General features: G+C 41.4%; 1 protein-coding gene across 1 annotated transcript in view; it reads right to left on the minus strand.

The window, feature by feature from the left end:
• tenm4 (teneurin transmembrane protein 4) overlaps positions 1-17,946 on the minus strand; it is a 537,020-nt gene that overhangs the window by 138,343 nt on the left and 380,731 nt on the right. The window contains exon 15 of the mRNA XM_068033916.1: positions 1,090-1,209. Coding sequence (XP_067890017.1) covers positions 1,090-1,209 — 120 coding nt within the window. The remainder of the gene's footprint in view (positions 1-1,089; positions 1,210-17,946) is intronic.

Below are 17,946 nucleotides of genomic sequence, written 5' to 3' on the forward strand. Positions count from 1 at the left end.
CATGGTGTTGCACGCAGTCAGTCTGACTAAGAAGTACAATATGCTATTTATACTATCTGTAGTAAGCTAAGGTCACAATTTAATTTTCTTGAGTTTTTTTTGCAGACTGTGGCTTTGGGTCAAGATCCATTAAATTGTTTCTTTCCTTCTTGGTTTGGTTGCTTCCACGGTGTGAGCTATCGCTAACAGCTGCTCTGTATGGATTTGATCATCTCGCATTCCTGTCACTTGAACTCCAGGTCAGATTTGTGTGTAACTAGCACTGTAAACACTACGGAGGTGAACCTCCTTGCTGCTTCTCCTTTTCCCTCCTTTAACTTCAGCTGAAACCCCTTTTACATGTGCAAAATGATGGTGGCAGAAGCCTTGAGGAAGTTCTTGTGATGCCTAGAATTTCCTCAAAATGACTTACACCACTGTTACACCTTCAAAAAAAAGTGCTGCGTCCGCCAATGGTCTCACATTAGTTAAGTGCAAGTATCCAGGGTCTGCTCATTTGCAAACCCATTGGTGTAAAACAGCTGAACCAGCGGCAGACTTTTGTGCAGACAATTTAATGTGCGATTCAGCCTCCGCTCTTCAGCAGGCCAGCAGGATAGTGGGGTGGGGGAGGGTTTGGGGAAGGGGGCATGGAGGGAAGAACAAGCAGGTAAGACAGGAACACTGCATGGCTCCTTCATTTCTCTATCAAATTACTTAGTTGCATGCCTCATCAATAGTTTTATTACACTTTGACAAAGTTCTGAATACTCAAGTGCCTAGAGTGCAGCAGGGCACGGTACCAAGCCAGAAGGGAAAAATGGACAACTTCACTTGTTCAGACCTCAAAACCTTCCTGGTGGGTATTAAAGAAAGGTCGAACAGAATCCTGGGTGTGGGTAGCACCAAATCACCCAGAGTTATTACTTGTGGCACCGGCACCTGGACAGAGGTGGCACTGGCACTGACTGCCAACTCCCTCACTTTTTGGTTGCAGGGGTGGGGAGAGAACATAAGCATCATAGAACGCCTTAAGAGTTTAACTGGTTTTTTAAATATAAAGTATAAAAAGCTGGTGTTTGAGTGATGCATCTGTGAAAAGCTTAGTACCTGCCATCCTGCCGGCTAATGGTGTAACCATAGTGGGGTTTGTTGACAAAGCTGATATTAACACCAACCAAAGGAGTACCATCTGCTGTCACTACTTGACCTCGTATCACACATGTGTGGCTGTAAACAGCAGAAATAACATATTAAAATTAGATATTAACAATCATGTATATCTATTACTATAATCTTACATTTTACAGCCATTCTAATTACATATAGAATTGATGCCCTCCAAGTTCCTCTTTAAGTTATACATCATCCTTACAGGAGTTACATTGAAAGGTCAGGAGAACCCCCCACAGAAATTCCAGCCGAATTTCCTCAAACACATTTAACATGTGTGTTTCAGGATTTTTCTCCAAGACAAATGGCTTACTGCCTCTGAACCATTCTTGGATGGTCTCAGATGTTAACCACCATCATCACAAAAGTATTATTTTTGCACAGTCAAATAAGACAAATATTCCAGCTTCATTGTAAGAGTATTAATAAGCAAATATAGACTGAGCAATAGAACTCCCAACAAAGAAACTGCATTACAAAGGGATGCACTCCAGGAAAATTAGATTCATCAGATGGAAAACCACCATAGGTAGAAGAAAAGCATGACACAGAGCGGCATCAGCAAAAAAATACTAAATTTTTGATGTATATTTTCTTGCTAATGCATGGTGAAGCACGATAAGTAACTCAGGCAATTTGAGCTAGTATTCAAAGTTCATTCACAAATTCACAAATTATGCTGTATTACTTGAAAGATGGTACCTGTTCAAAAAAGATTCCTTCCAGCTTGTTAGACCTTGCAAGATGGTAATTAACAAAATTAGCTATCTGTTTTGAGCACATACTTAGACCTTCTTGAAAAGGTCAGTTGCATTGAAGATGTTGCCAGTTGAGTCACTGGGCTGAATTTTTAAGCGGGCATCAGAAACTTGACGTTGGGACCATTTGTGTGTCCTGAACCTGTGCATCTTGGCAGCATGCTCACTGATACAGCTTTATGCGAGACAGCCTCCTAATTGGCCATCTCTGTGTTCGCCATCCAATTAAGGACGGCGGATGGAACAGGGATGCGGGAGGCCTAAGGAGAGGGTCCGTAGGACTGGTTGGTCAGCAGCTTCACTGGGTGTTGCTGAGGCGGACGGTGAGCGCAAGGGTGCCTCAAAATGGAAACACTCTTGAAAGGCTGCAGAAGGTTCCATAGCAAGGAAGGCCTAGAGCTGTTAGGGCCATCAATTTGGAGGGGGAATCTCTCCACAAGAATGATTTTAGCCGCAGCTGTGGCCTTCAGCCTTGTGACTTCGTCACAGAGGCATGGAGAGCAAGATCTGATGGTCCTCCTGCCTCCCCCTGGGAGGCTGCCTCCAAATTGTTGCTGGGCTCCAGACTCAGCAGGGGGCCCATGCAACACCTGGAAAGTTCCAACGGTGTGGGAAAATGGCCCTAACGTGGGGCCTTAATTGCCTTGATTGGCTGCCTGCCTCCGTGAAGCAGATTATCAACCCCTGTGGCAACCTGGCCCTGGGAGACTCGCTGAGAGATGGGACAGCATCCGGGAGCCATCCTGACAGGGTTTCTGATTCCTTCTCAGCCCCTCCACCTCCAAAGCCGCCTCCAAGAGGCCAGAAAGATTCTGGCCATCATTACTTCTGCTGTCAGTAAAAGAGAAAAATAAAAGAAAAAAATAAAAGTGAACTCCTGGACCTTAACTATCACTGCTTTGATTGACTCCATCTGGAAGTCAGCATAGTGTATTCTATCCAGGTGGGAAACCTGATAAGGAGAGAAGTGCAGGAACATGATCAGTAACAAAATTGTGAAATATGCTCTTTTAAAACTATGGATCAAGATTATTACTGATTTTTATCATCATCGCTTTGTAATTCTATGATACTGAGCTAGTCATCCCCATAAATTTTATGGCACAGTGAAAAACTTTATATCACATTATTCAGTACCTCAATAAATGAGAAGTTAATATTTTAATATTCTCCTTAAGTTAGGGTGAATTATTTGTTTGATAAAACCCTTTTTTAGCTTTCATGTTTTTTTCCCTCACACTTCTGACTGGCAGATGAAGAGTAGCCTACTCCCAGATTTACAGCACTTACATAGAATTACCTAGAACCTATAAAAGAGAAACAGGCTATTTGGCCTAACTGACCTATGTCATTCATTATACTCCATGAGCCTTCTCCCATTCTAATTACCTCTTCCCATTCCACCCCACCATATCCCTCTCTGCCCTTCTCCCTCATGTATACATCAAGGCTCTCCATATCGAAGTGAGTTCCACATTATCAGCACTCCCCGTGCAAAGAAGTTCCTCTGAAAATCTTTATTTGATCTTTTAGTAACTATCATATATTTATGCCTCTTGTTCTTGCCGTACTCACAACTGAAAACAATTGCTTCATGTCCACAATGTCGAACCCCTTCATAATTTTAACGAGCTTTAGCAGGATTGAAAGGAGGGCCAGCCTGCTTAATATTTCCTCATCACTGCATGCTCTCAATTCTGGTAATATTCTTGTAAATCTTTTCTGCGCTTTTTCCAGTGCGTCAATATCATTTTTGTAATATGGAAAACAGAACTGCACACAGTACTCTAAGCGTAGTCTAACCAAGAATCTATATAAATGTTAACATAATCAGAATGAACCTTAGTGCTTTGTAAACTTTTATGGTTTTATCAACTTACATCATTATTTTTAGGGATTTATGTATCTGTATTCCCAGATCTCTGCTCCACTAACCCATTCTTACTTTCCAAGGAATAAGAGGCTTCCTTATGTCTCCTCCCAAATGAACCACCTTACACTTGGCTACATTAAAATTCATTTGCAATTTATCTGTCCACTCTGCAAGTCTGTTTATGTTCTCTTGTATTTTGGTAGAATCCTCTGCGTTATTAGCTGTCATCTGCAAATTCTGACACGGTACCTTCAATTCCCGAGTCCAAATCATTTATGTGTATGATAAATAGTGATCCCAGCACAGATATCCACAGGACAGATTCAGTCAGTCTGAGAAATCTCCATAAACTCCTATCCTCTGTTTTCTGTTTTGTAGTCATCTTTCATTCCATTCTACTACCTGGCACCTAACTGAACATGCCCTGACCTTTATTATGAGTCTCTTATGTGGCACCTTACTGAAGGCCTTCTGAATGTTCATGAATACCATATCCACTGCATTGCCTTGACTACTGTTTCTATTATTTCTTCAAAGAATTCAGTAAAGTCGATTAACCATGACTTTTCTTTCAGAAATCCATGCTTTTTTTTATTGTATTCTCTGTCCCTAAATGTTTTGTTACCTCGTCTTTTAGGAACAATTCTAGTATCTCTTCCACCACTGATGTTAAGATATAGTTCTCTGGATTGTCTGCATTAGTTCCAGCTCCCTCAGTATCAACTGTGGTTCAGTTAGTAGCACTTTTTCCTCTGAATCAAAAAGTTGTGGGATCAAGTCCCAGTCCAGAGACTTGAGCAAAAAGGTTCAGGCTAACAATCCAGTGCAGTACTGAGGAAGTGCTGCACTGTTGGAGGTGCTGTCTCTTGGATAAGATGTTTACAGAATCACAGAATTGTTACAGTGCAGAAGGAGGCCATTTGGCCCATCGTATTTGCACCAGCTCTCCAAAAGAGCAATTTACTCAGTTCCGTTCCCTTGCCTTCTCCCTGTAACCCTGCACATTCTTCCTTTTCATGTAACAGTCTAATTCCCTTTTGAATGCTTCAATTGAACCTGCCTCCACCACACTCTCAGGCAGTGCAGTCTCAGTGTTAAAGTGAGGCTCTGTCTGCTTTTTCAGGTGGATGTAAAAGATCTATGGCACTATTCTGAAGAACAGCAAGGGAGTTATTCCTGGTGTTGTGGCCAATAGTTATCCCTCAATCAACATCATTTAAAAAATATCTGGTCATTATCACATTGCTGTTTGTGGGAGCTTGCTGCGTGCAAACTGCTGCATTTCCAACAGTGCAACAGCGTCTACACTTCCAAAGTACATCATTGGCTGTAAAGTGCTTTGGGATGCCCTGAGCTTGTGAAAGGCACTATATAAACGCAAGTCTTTCTTTAAGATAGAAATTACATTTACTTTTTGCCAGATCTCTGGCACTATTCTTTCTCTATTGAGTTTTAATACATGGATAGTAGTGCCTATGCTATCTCCTGCATGATTTCTTTGAGTAGCCATGAGTAGCCATGGTTGCAATGCAAGATCCAGGGTCTTGCCTTCCTTAATTTTGGTTAGATTGTCTAGTATTTCTTATCTTTTTATCTTAACTGTTGTAATATTCCTTTTGTTTACATCATGATTGCGATTTCCTCTTTGCTGGTGTCCTAAGTGAAAATTGAGGCAAAGTATTTATTCACTATTCCTGCCATTTCAGCATCATATCTTGCTCATCCCTCAGTGGCCCTCTCCCTATCTTAATTTTTCAGCTGCCACAAATACATGAGAGCAGCCCACAGACATCACTTCTCTGACTCTCTGTGGAAACCTCTAACTCTGCTTAATACTTTCACATAATGACTGAATGGGCAACTAAGCAGATTGAAGGGGAATGTTGGAGTTATGTTTTAACATGCTGAAGTTCAAATTACTACCTCATCATCCACCTGAATTCACTTTGAATTCCTTCTCCAACTTGCACATTCTCCTTGTCGTGTGAATCAATTCCAGTTATTATTACTCCGTTTTATGACATTTCTGGAATCTTTTTATTACATCTTCACTCTGTATTGCTATTCTTCTCATTTTGTTCGTGTTTCTATTTTTCTATCTTGCTTTTCCTCGCCATGCACCCGCTCCTAAGAGATGGCAGTATTAAAAATAACCATCTTATATTGAGGTTGAATTTTCTTATGATTGTCTTCTTGCACCTTTCATCAAGAAGGGTGAAACTGTGGTTTCCCTTCAGAACTACTGTCATTGTTGCTCTATGACAGGCCTGTAGGAACTGCCATTGAAGCACACCTGTTTCAGGGCATCACTTCATTTAGCAGCTCCATGGGTAGAACAGAAAGCCATTGGACTCAAAATGCAATCTTGGACAATTACAATACTGCCAATGCTATTTGACTCATCTCCTCATTACATTTCATTAAGTACATTCAAAACTAAAGTTTTATTTTCAGTAATGCAGATGCAAAACATTACTCCAAAAATCAGGCTCATGTTTGTAACTTTGAGCTGAATTTTATGGGCCCCCCTGAGATGGGTACAGAGGTGGAGCGCCATAGAATTGCAACAGGACGGGAGACCGGTTTTGGTGAGGGGGGGAGAGCCGGGGGGATCTGTCGCCTTCCCATCGCAACGCAATTTTATAGGGGGTGGGAGAGGCCAAAGACAAGCTTCCTGCCCAGTGGCCAATTGAGGTACTTAAGTGGCTTATTACAAGCCACTTAAGGGCGTCTTCCTGCCGCTGCTGGGATTTAATCAGCGGAGATGGTAGGGGCCTCCGCCACACAGGATGTCACCCAGTAAAATGAGGCAACCTCCCAGTGGGCTTGGCGGGGTGGGGGGGAGCCCTCTTCCATGGACAATCTGTGGCCCATGGAGGGCCCCCATTGGGAAAAACTCCATTTACGTTCACCACCCCACCCACCCCCACCCCCCCCCCCGCACTATACGCCCACCCTCCACCCCCTCACCAGGGCCTGCCAGTCTGGCCCCAACGAACCCGCCTCACTTACCTTGGGTCCAGGCTCCAGTGCTGGATCTAGGTCCAAGGCTCTTGCAGTACTGGCAGTGGCCACTGCTCCCAGTGGCACTGCCGTATTACTGAGCTGCCAGCCCTGTGATTGGCCAGCAGCTGTTGGAGGCAGGATCCCTGTCCTTACAGGAACAGGGATCCCGGCGCCGGGCAGTTTAAGTGCTGGAACGCCATAAGATCATGCCGGGGGGGGGGGGGGGGAGGGGCTCTGAAAAGTTGAGGCAGGGATTCCCCCACCAGCACCACAAAACTTCAGTTGTTTGTCTTTCAATCTCCCCATTTCTCCTGAAGGTTTTCAAAGGTAGCAGATTACCCCTTTCACACCACCATTCTTCATTTCCGAGTTTACAGAGTGAACATCATCAAACTATTTGATGGGGTGGGGGCATCATAGCGCTAGCTGATTCTGTTCTAATTTGGCATACACACACACAATTTTCAGCAGGATCACTAGATAACACCAGATAATAGGATTTAAGGTAAATGGCAAAAGAACCAGAGGGGAATGAGGAGAAGTTTTTTTTATGCAGTGAGTTGTTACAATCTGGAAAGCACCACCTACTATTTTCAAAAAGGGAATTGGATTAATTCATAAAGAGGGGATATTTCAGGGCTATGGGGAAAAGCAGTGGAATGGGTCTAATTGAATAGTTGTTTCAAAGAGCCAGCAAAGACACGATGGCTGAAATGGCCACCTTCTGTGTTGTACAATTCTGCGAGTGATTGGAAACCCCAGTGACATTCTCTTTCCTCAGCCTGCATAATGTACTTTGGACCTTCCTGGTCTGTATAGCTCGGTACCATATTGAATCATGCTCTTCTCATCAGGGAATGAACTCCATTCTGTCTGTGACTGTAATGCAATCATTCCCTGACAAGTGTAATATGTGCTGTATCAGTAACATACGATAACTGATTGCATGCTGTCATTCAGAATTTGTTTCTACTCTAATTGGAAACACCACCTCGTTTAGATTTGGTGGAAGAAGCAGCAATATTTTATTCCCATTAATTGAAAAGCTGCTGTGTGAAGTTTGCCCATGGCTAATCCAGAACAAGCTGGTTTCTGCAATATTCTGGCATTTCTATCCAAGACTAAGCTACACATGCCATTTAAAGTACAAAGGGCAACTTTTAGTTAAAATCTCCAGCCCCTACAATTATTTTATTTTTTATTTAGAGATACAGCACTGAAACAGGCCCTTCAACCCACCAAGTCTGTGCTGGCCATCAACTACCCATTTTATACTAATCCTACATTAATCCCATATTCCCTACCACATCCCCACAATTCTCCTACCACCTACCTACACTAGGGGCAATTTTACAATAGCCAAATTACCTATCAACCTGCAAGTCTTTGGCTGTGGGAGGAAACCGGAGCACCTGGCGGAAACCCATGCAGTCACAGGGAGAACTTGCAAACTCCACACAGACAGTACCCAGAATCAAACCCGGGTCACTGGAGCTGTGAGGCTGCGGTGCTAACCACTGTGCTGCTCTTTGTTGATACCAATAATACTCTCCAAAATAAATAGGTTTGTCTGCAAAATTCTCATTTACAAAGGTTTCCTTTTTTTGGAGATACAAAAATGAAGTTTCCCAAACTGAATTTAGTAGATTTTATTTCTGTGTTTTTTCAATCATGATGCCATTGTACTGAATGCCAGGGAGAAAAGCCAACAATTTGTTTACAGCAATCAGCTGCTCTATTCCACAATCGCTTAACTAATATCTTGTTCATTATGAAATGTGACACTATAAGCAGGGCTCAGTATTCAAATATTTGTATGGGTAGATTGAATGGAATTACCTGATTACACCAGCAGCTAGCTAATATTACTTTACAGCTCAGGAAGAAGCAACGGAATTATAAAAATATATTGCTAATTTGGGTTGAATTTCATTATTAATTGATACCAAATTGGCGTCTGTAAATACCGATTCAGCTGATCATATATTTTTCTGTGGGTGCTAACTTTAGTGACAAGTAGATGCGAGAATAAAGCAGTGATGATCTTGGCTTCATATTCGTGTCTATTTTCTTGCTAAAATTAGGAAATAAAAGAAAGTATAATCCCTTATTTCTTGGGGAGAGTGCTGAAGATTAGGTTTCTGAATTAACCTGCCTTTTATTTGTCACTGTAAAGGGATGTAAGGGTTTAAGTTATATATTTGAAGTACATCCTTGTTCAAAAAAGGATGTAAAGTCCAGCAACGACAGGCCATTCAGTTTAATTTCGGTGGTAGGGAAACTTCTCGAAACAATAATTTGGGACCAAATTAATAGTCACATGGATAAATGCAGGTTAATTGAGGAAAACCAGCATGAATTTGTTAAGGGAAAATAGTGTTTATATAACTTGCCGGAGTTTTTGTAAAGGTAACAGAGAGGGTTGATGAGGGCAACGCTGTTGATGTGGTGTACATAGACTTCCAAAGGTATTTGAAACAGTGCCACACAACAGACTTGTGAGCAAAGTTATAGCTCATGGAATAAAAGGGACAGTAGTAACATGGAAATTAAATTGACTGAGTGACAGGAAACAGGGAGTAATGGTTAATGGATGTTTTTCAGGCTAGAGGAAGGTTTGTAGTGGAGTTCCCCAGGGGAGTCTTGCTTTTCCTAATATATATTAATAACCTAGACCTTGGTGTACAGGGCACAATTTCAAAATTTGGTGATGATACAAAACCTGGAAGCATTGTGAATGGCGAGGAGGATAGTGTAGAACTTCAAAAGGACATAGACAAGTTGGTAGAATCGGCGGACAAGTGGCAGATGAAGTTCAATGTGGAGAAATGTGAAGTGATTCATTTTGGTAGGAAGAACATGGAGAGAAAATGTAAGATAAAGGGTACAATTCTAAAGGGAGTGCAGGAGCAGAGGGACCTGGGGTATATGTGCATACACTCAGATTGAGACAGCAGTTAATAAAGCATACAGTGTAGTATAAGGATGTAAAGGGTTAATACCGAAGATAGTGAGAAAGACCCCTTCCACTGTATAAGTGATGACGAAACAGTCACATGAGATAGGCTTGAGGAGAAGAAGGTTTAGCAGCACGATGCTAGCTTAGGTGGCTTGCAGATAGTGTATATAGTAACTGTAAATAATAAAGATCGGTTAGTTAACCTTTACCTGAGTCGAATACTTTCTATAGAACGCGCTACAATATTACTAATACAACAACAGGAGCAGAGGGACCTGGGTGTAGATGTGCATAAGTCATTGAAGATGACAGGACTGGTTGAGACAGTGGTTAATAAAGCATACAGTATCCTTGGCTTTATTAATAGGGTCATAGAGTACAAGAGCAAGGAGGTTATGTTGATCTTATATAAGACACTAGTTCAGCCTCAGCCGAAGTATTGCGTCCAGTTCTCGGCACTGCACTTTAAGAAAGATGTGAAGGCTATGGAGAGAGTACAGATAAGATTCATGAGAATGGTTCCAGGATGAGGAACTTAGTTATGAAGATAGATTGGAGAAATTGGGACTGTTTTCCTTGAAGAGAAGGCTGAGAGGAGATTTGACAGAGGTATTCAAAATCATGAGGAGTCTGGACAGAGTGGATGGGGAAAATCTGATCCCACTCGTGAAGGGATTGAGAACAAGAGGGCACAGATTTAAAGTGATTGGCAAAAGAAGCAAAAGCGACATGAGGAAAAACTTTTTCATGCAGCGAGTGGTTAAGGTCTGGAATGCGCTACCTGAGTGTGGTGGAGGCAGGTTCAATCGAGGCATTCAAAAGGCAATTAGACTGTTACCTGAAAAGGAAGAATGTGAAGGTTTATGGGGAGAAGGTGGGGGAATGTTACTAAGTGAATCGCTGCTCCTTCCACACTGTAACAATTTTGTGATTCTGTGAAATAGTTGACTTAGACTGTTGCACCTGTTCATTACGGTGACAGGACTTTTGAACTAATTTCCAGGAGCGAGCCCAGCTTGAATGAGGCTACTCTGATCATACACACAGGCAGTCTTGTTTATTCAAGTGTGCTACTGAAATTGGATACAAAAATTAAGACAGATTGACAGCCACATGACAGAAACTTAGCTTGTCGGAGAAATAATCATTAGAAAGGACGCACTGATTCTGGAAAGTTGGTGAATGATTAATGATGATGACAGTTTACAGCATTTTGTGAACTCAATAGTTTCTAATGCAGCACTGGTATAGCCATTCATGCTCATGTGGTTAGCTGTAACACTTCCATCATATGGCCTACTCTTATAGTATGTCATTGTACATCGTATAGAATTTAGTTGCGTGATCCACAACCAAGACCATGAACTTTCTTCAAACAAATTTACTTAAATCCCTGTTTAAAATCCGTTTAATTTCCACTGGCCTTCAAAAGCTTTAATCTAACCTTGCCCATTAATAACACTCCCACAGGAGTTTCCAAACCATCTTAATTTTGTTTAAAAAAAACCCTAAAGGATTTATAAATGTAAGTCACAGTAATCAACCAATGCATGATGTTTAAGTTTATCTCTGCCATCTCTGGCATAAGATATTTGCTCAGCAAACATTTTTGGAGAAGTAGCCCACAGCAGTGTCTCAATGCCTTTGCTCAATTAGATCTGCAAATTGCTTGCTCCCTTGGCATATACATTTGCCCCATTCAAAAAACAATTAACACTGTCTTGCAAGCATCTGGCCTTTTGTAGGATAACTTGTCCTTACTGGAGGCAAGATCAACTTCTCACAATATACCAAGTCCCTGGGAACCCAAGTTAATGCTAATTTAGTCAATCTTTTCCTTCAGGAGACCTTGGCTAAAAGCAATTACACTGCAAACAGGCTAAATACTACTGCAAAGCATCCACCTGCCACCAATTCTTCCAATATATTTACATAATATTATCTGTGAGGAAAACATGCTAGTTCTTTCCAATCAGCCTAGTTCCAGTGTCATAAATCCTATTTATACATTATGCGTAGTTGAAATTCTGCTTAATAGAATTTCATACCAAGAAATTAAAATTAGAATATAAATCAAATCAATTTATGCATCAGTTATACACCAAAATGCTAAAAGTTACAAACTATTTGAAGACTTCTTAAACAGATTAATTTAAATATATGTGGCTTCAAAGGATATTTTCAAACTTTACTTTGCAAAATATTATGGACAACCAGCAATGCCATTTGTAGGATGGATTCATAGGTATTAAAACTGGAATTTAGTTTTGAAAGTTCCAGTTAGAGTTCTTGGTTTCTTAAATACATTTGATGAATTTGACATGATATGCTCTGTAGCAACTATTGTTATGAACAATTAGTTTGCTCACTGTGTGTTACACATGAGACGAAGTACAAGCATGTGCTTTGGAAATCAATGCACAGAATGTCAGTAATAAAGCCACTATTATCTGTACATAACTTGGAAATAAGGAAGAACATTTTACTGAATAATCACCCTTTTCTCCATCAGAAACCTGGGTGATGATCAAAGCCCATATTGAAAGGCAGCAAGATTGAAAAGGTAAAATGAAGAAAGAATTTGCATTTATATAGTGTCTATTCCCAACCTCAGGAATTCCAAAGTACTTTACAGCCAATGAAGTACTCTTCAGGTTTAATCACTGTTGTAATATAGAAAGTGCAGCAGCCAATTTGCACAGAGCAAGATACCACAGGCAGAATGAAACAAAAGTATGTTACAAGCTCAAGTTCCTGGGCTACTCATGTCTGTCTATCCCTGGTGAGAACAAGCTCCAAAGGTTCTTGGCTAGGCTGCTGGTTGGAGTCGCTTACTCTGGAAGGATACTCCATCATGTAGGAAGAGTCAAATACACAAAGCAGCTTGTTTCACTGTAAGCAAATTTGCTGTCAAACATTTGTGGCTGGGATTGATGGCAGTCTGGGAGAAGGACAAGAACATTCCAGCTGAAGGAAACAGCCTAGCAGGGAAGAAATTAGAGGTTTAAAAAAAAACTAAGAAAATTTAAACAAATGATTCATTGTGCTGCCAGTATGAAACCCTTTCATCCTGGAATATTTTCAATTCTCCAATGAAGACTGCTAATGTTTCTGAGTCTTTGGCAGTTTCTGATTTTGCTACTTTTTGAATTGTTTGCCTTCTACATATCAAAGGCCTATTGTACATGTTCCATCAGCAAATTAAAAATTTCTGCAGTTCTTTGATGAAGTAATGGAGAGAGTTGATGAGGGCAGTGCGATTGATGTTGTGTATATGGACTGTAAAAAGACATTTAACAAAGTATAACATAATAGATTTGTTCACAAAATTTACCCTATAAATTAAAGGAACAGCGGCAGTGTGGACATAAAATTGGCTAAGAGACAGAAAGCAGAGAATAGTGATGAACAGTTGTTTTTCAGACTGGAGGAAAATATACAGTGGTGTTCTCCAGGGAACAATATTAGGATCACTGCTCTTCTTGATATATCAATGACTTGGACTTGGGCATATAGGGCATAATTTCAAAGTTTGTAGATGACACAACACTTGGAAAGTAGTAAATAGTGACTAGGAGGACATAAACAGACTGATGAAATGAGCAGACTCAAAGCAGATGAAAATTATCACAGAGAAGTGTGAAGTGATTAGTTTTGGTAGGAAGAATGAGGGAGGCAATATAAACTAATTGGTACAATTTTACAGAGGGTGCAGGAACATAGAGACCTGAGGTTGTATGTACACAAATCTTTGAAGGTGGCAGGATAAGTTGAGAAGGCTATTAAGAATGCATATGAGATCATTGGCCTTATTAATAAAAGCATCGAGTACAAATGCAAGGAAATTATGCTAAACCTTTATAAACACTGGCTATGCCTCAATTGGAGTATTGCGTTCAATTCTGGGTACCACACTTAAGGAAGATGTCAAAGCTTTGGAGAGTACACAGAAGACATTTACTAGAATGGTACCAAGGATGAGGGACTTCAGTTATATGGAGAAGTTGGGGTTGTTCTCCTTAGAGCAGAGAAGGTTAGAGGAGATTTGATAGAGATGTTCAAAATCGTGAATGGTTTTGATCATGTAAATAAAAAGACACTGCTTTCAGTGGCAGAAGGGTAGGTAACCAGAGGTGACTGGCAAAAGAACCAGAGGTGACATGAGCAAACATTTTTTTTTACACAGTCTGTTGTTGTGATCTGGAATACACTGCCTGAAAGGGTGGTGGAAGCAGATTCCATAGTAACATACAAAAGAGAACTGGAAAATACTTGAAGGGAAAAAAATTACAAGACTATGGGGATAGAGCAGGGGAGTGAGATTAGGTGGCTAGCTCTACCAAAAAAGCTGGCACAGGCATGATGGGCCAAATGGTCTCATTCTATGCTGTATTATTCTATGATTTTATGAATTAATGGAAAACAATTGTGTTGGTAACAATATCTTGAAATCTGTCACCACTGATCCAGTGTTCTTTTAAATTGAGCCTGCATCACTATATAATAACTGCTATCGACTAAATAGGAAAATTAAGGTAAGATAAGGAGATGTTCACTGATGATTGCACAATGTTCAGCACTATTTGCAATTCCTCAGTTAATGAAGCAGTCCATGCCCCCATGGAGCAAGACCTGGATAACATTAAGGCTTAGGTGATAAGTGGCACCTAACATTTGGGCAACACAAGTACCAGGCAGTGACCATCTCTAAGAGGAGGGAGCCTAACCAAGTCCCCTTGACATTCAATGGCTTTACCGTCTTCTATTCCCTTACCATCAACATCCTGGGTGCCACCATTGATCAGAAACTCAACTGAACCAGCAACATAAATGCTGTAGCTACTAGGGCAGATCAGAGGCTGAGTATTCTGTGAGTGGCTCACCTTCTGACTCTCCAAAGCCTCTTCACCACTTACAAGGCACAGTGCAGGTGTGTGGTGGAATACTCTGAACTTGCCTGGATAAGGTCCAACTGCAACAACACTCAAGAAATTCAACGTCATCTAGGACAAAGCAGTTCACCTAATCGACACACAATCCACCAACTTAAACACCCACTCTCTCTATCACTGACATACAGTGGCTGCAGTGTGTAATGTTTGCAGCATACAATACAGCAAATCAGCAAGCCTTCTCTGGCAGCACTTCCTAAACTTGCAACTTCCACCAGCCAGAAGGACAAGGGCAGCAGGTGCATTGGAACACTATCACCTCAAAAACACAAGCCATCCTGACTTGGAAATATATCACTGTTCCTTCATGGGTCAAAACCCTCAAAATTCCTAACTAACAAGATTATGCGAGTACCTTCACCACGCAGCAACAGCTGTTCAAGAAGGCAGCTCACCTCAGCTTCTCAAGGACAACTAGGGATGAGAAATAAATACTGCCCTTGGCAGCAATGCCCACATTCTAACAATTAATTTTTTAAAAATAGGAAAATGTTGGCATTAGATAAATGGATGATATTTGTTCTGACTGGAAACCCCTTTCAAAAGAACGCAAGTGGCCTCAGCAATCTCAGACCACATCTGGACTCAGTACTCCAGCCTTGTGCTAGCAGTGCCTTAAATTAGTAAAGCGAGGTGAAATATTTAAAGGCAATGTTACCAATATAGTATTGTTTCCTGATTAATTCTGGAGAGGTTTAAATTTGATCTTATTATCCATATAATAGGTTGCGACTGAAGTAAAAATCAGTGGCAGAGAGGTGCAGAGCACCTGACAGGCAGCAGCATGGAGTTCTGTGTACTGCATCCACAGTTCTACACATACTCAGTTATAATTCTCAGGCCTCGGCCAAGCTGAGAACAGGAACCTTTCCTTTGTGAGGGAAGAGAAACTGTCCCCAGTTTAAATTTGTCTTGTGGCTGAAGTGCAAAGCAGCACAGTGATGGCAGGGAACAGTTAAATCAGATCCCCAAGCCATGGATGGTATGTAGTGTGGAGATCCCAAGTTAGTGGAAGGAGAAAAAAAATGTTTTAAAAGAGAAATGCGAACAAATGATTTTATAGATGAAAACAAAAAGCAATTTCAGACAATCGTGTATAAATAGTAGGTAGGAAAGATTATTTTCTCTTCCAATTACTAATTGAAATGACCTGCACTAAGAATTCCTAAGTTCAATAATGATATCAATTAACCAAACAGATACAGTACACTGGTCCCAAGATGCTGGAAATGCAAAGTCCCAGTCAACTGCTCCATCTTTTTCATCAAATATTCTAACTGCTGACATTGAGATAAATCCAAAGCTCTTTAACTGATGCCCATAGGAATATATCACTGTTCTGTTTATTTTGTATGCATCAAACAGTATCTCAGCTTATTTCAAATGACAAGTTATGATTATCAATTTGCTTTGTGGCTTATCGTTCCTCGCACCTTTTTCCTCATTATTCACAGTAATTAGAATGACCTTATTATTCATTGTTTATGCTTTTTCAAACTAAGCATTAATTTTCAAAAGCTAGAACTGCTTTTAGCTTTGGTCCAGTTGAAACCTAATGGCCTGGATTTTGTGGTCAGCAGTAAACAAACGCACTCAATGCGCATTACACTTCGAGTTGCTGGCAGAATTTTAGTGGGCTTTTGTGTGGCAACTTACAGTAATTACAGAGCCATTTCAGTGCAGCACCCTCTACAGGGGATCTGGGACCTGTGTGAACAGGGCAAGCAATAGCATATCTCTTCAACCAATCATTTTGAAGAATCTTTACTGAGACATGCAGAATCTAAACCAGGAAGTATAAATTGGAACATTTAATTCAATATAAAATCATATACAGAAAGGAAAATAAAGCGATGGAAATAAAGATGGAATTAAATGAGATAAAAGAGACAGAACAAAAAAGTGAAAAAGGAATGAGACTTCACACTTGTAGAAATAAATTTTCAGTGCCAGAGGGTTGCTTGGTAGTAATTAAGACTTATCATGCCATTATAAATTTATTTACACTTGAATGAACAAGTCCTAACTTCTTCCTGCATGTTTAGTGGGTATCTAGTTGGTAAGCAACACAACTTCACACTGCTCATGTGTTTTAATGCCAAGTCTTTTGGCAAGGTACCGGTGTAGTAAACCTTGTGAAGGAGCAGGGTAAATCGATGGCAACTTCCAGATTTCTGCACATAACTGTGGATATGCAGATGCTGGAAGTTGATGTCTGATTTACTCCATAATAATGGTAAGCATCAATAGCCTCATCATTATTCCTCCTACAAAATCCAGGTCATTATCTACAATTCAACAATTGCATGGTGCCTGAAAAGTGCTCAATCTTGTGCCAGTAGCATTCCACAAGACTTGGCTTCCAATTCATCAGAATATAAAATATCTCTGTGAAGAAATAACCAAATCGATCAACAGAACTGTAAATAAAAAAATGGCACTTTTAATGTAATGAGCTTGAGCATCAGTGAAAACTGTCTTCAAACCTGGTCTGTCCACAAATGGGGCTGGATTTTACCAGCCCACTGGGGATGGGCTGGGAGATGATGGGGTCCATTACATAGTGCTGGAAGGTGAGGGTAGTGGTGTACCTGTCATCTTCCTGTCACCATGCCATTTTGCCCAGCGGTGGGGAAGATGACAGATGGCCCTTCCGAGCAGAGACAAATTGAGTCACTTAAATTGCCAAATAAGGGCCTCTACCCGCCTCTGCTGGCATTTTGTCAGTGGTGGGGGGGTCCATCCGCTGTGTGGGGTGACCGCCAGGTAAATCCTGGCAGGCTCCGGAGCGGGGGTTCTCCTATTCAGGCAGTCTTTGGCCCACGGAGGTGCCCTCTAATGGCAAAGGCCACCCCTGTGGCAACAGCACCGCCTGCCCTCACCAACCCCAACCCCTCTCTTCCCCCCCTCATCACCAGAGCCTGCCTGCCTCGCCGTAGGGCTGCCAGACCCCACTTAACTGGTTGTGAGGGTGCCATCAATTGCTGCACCCTCTACCTCCTGGTGTAGCCTCAGCAGTGGCCACCACTTCTGGTGGCGCTGCTGAGCTGATGGCCTTCTGATTAGCTGGCCACTTCTGGGGACAGGTGCCCACCCTTAATAGGAACAGCCACCCTGGTGGCAGGCAATTAATTGGCTGCGGAAGACAAGATGCGGCCATGGGTCCCGCTGAAGTGGGTAGGACTCCCACTTTTGGCCGCAGCAGCAGGACCCCTACCCCCAACACTAAAATCAGCCCATTGAGGC

Source organism: Heterodontus francisci, chromosome 6 (genome assembly GCF_036365525.1).
Source record: "Heterodontus francisci isolate sHetFra1 chromosome 6, sHetFra1.hap1, whole genome shotgun sequence".
In the NCBI taxonomy this organism is placed as follows: domain Eukaryota; kingdom Metazoa; phylum Chordata; class Chondrichthyes; order Heterodontiformes; family Heterodontidae; genus Heterodontus; species Heterodontus francisci.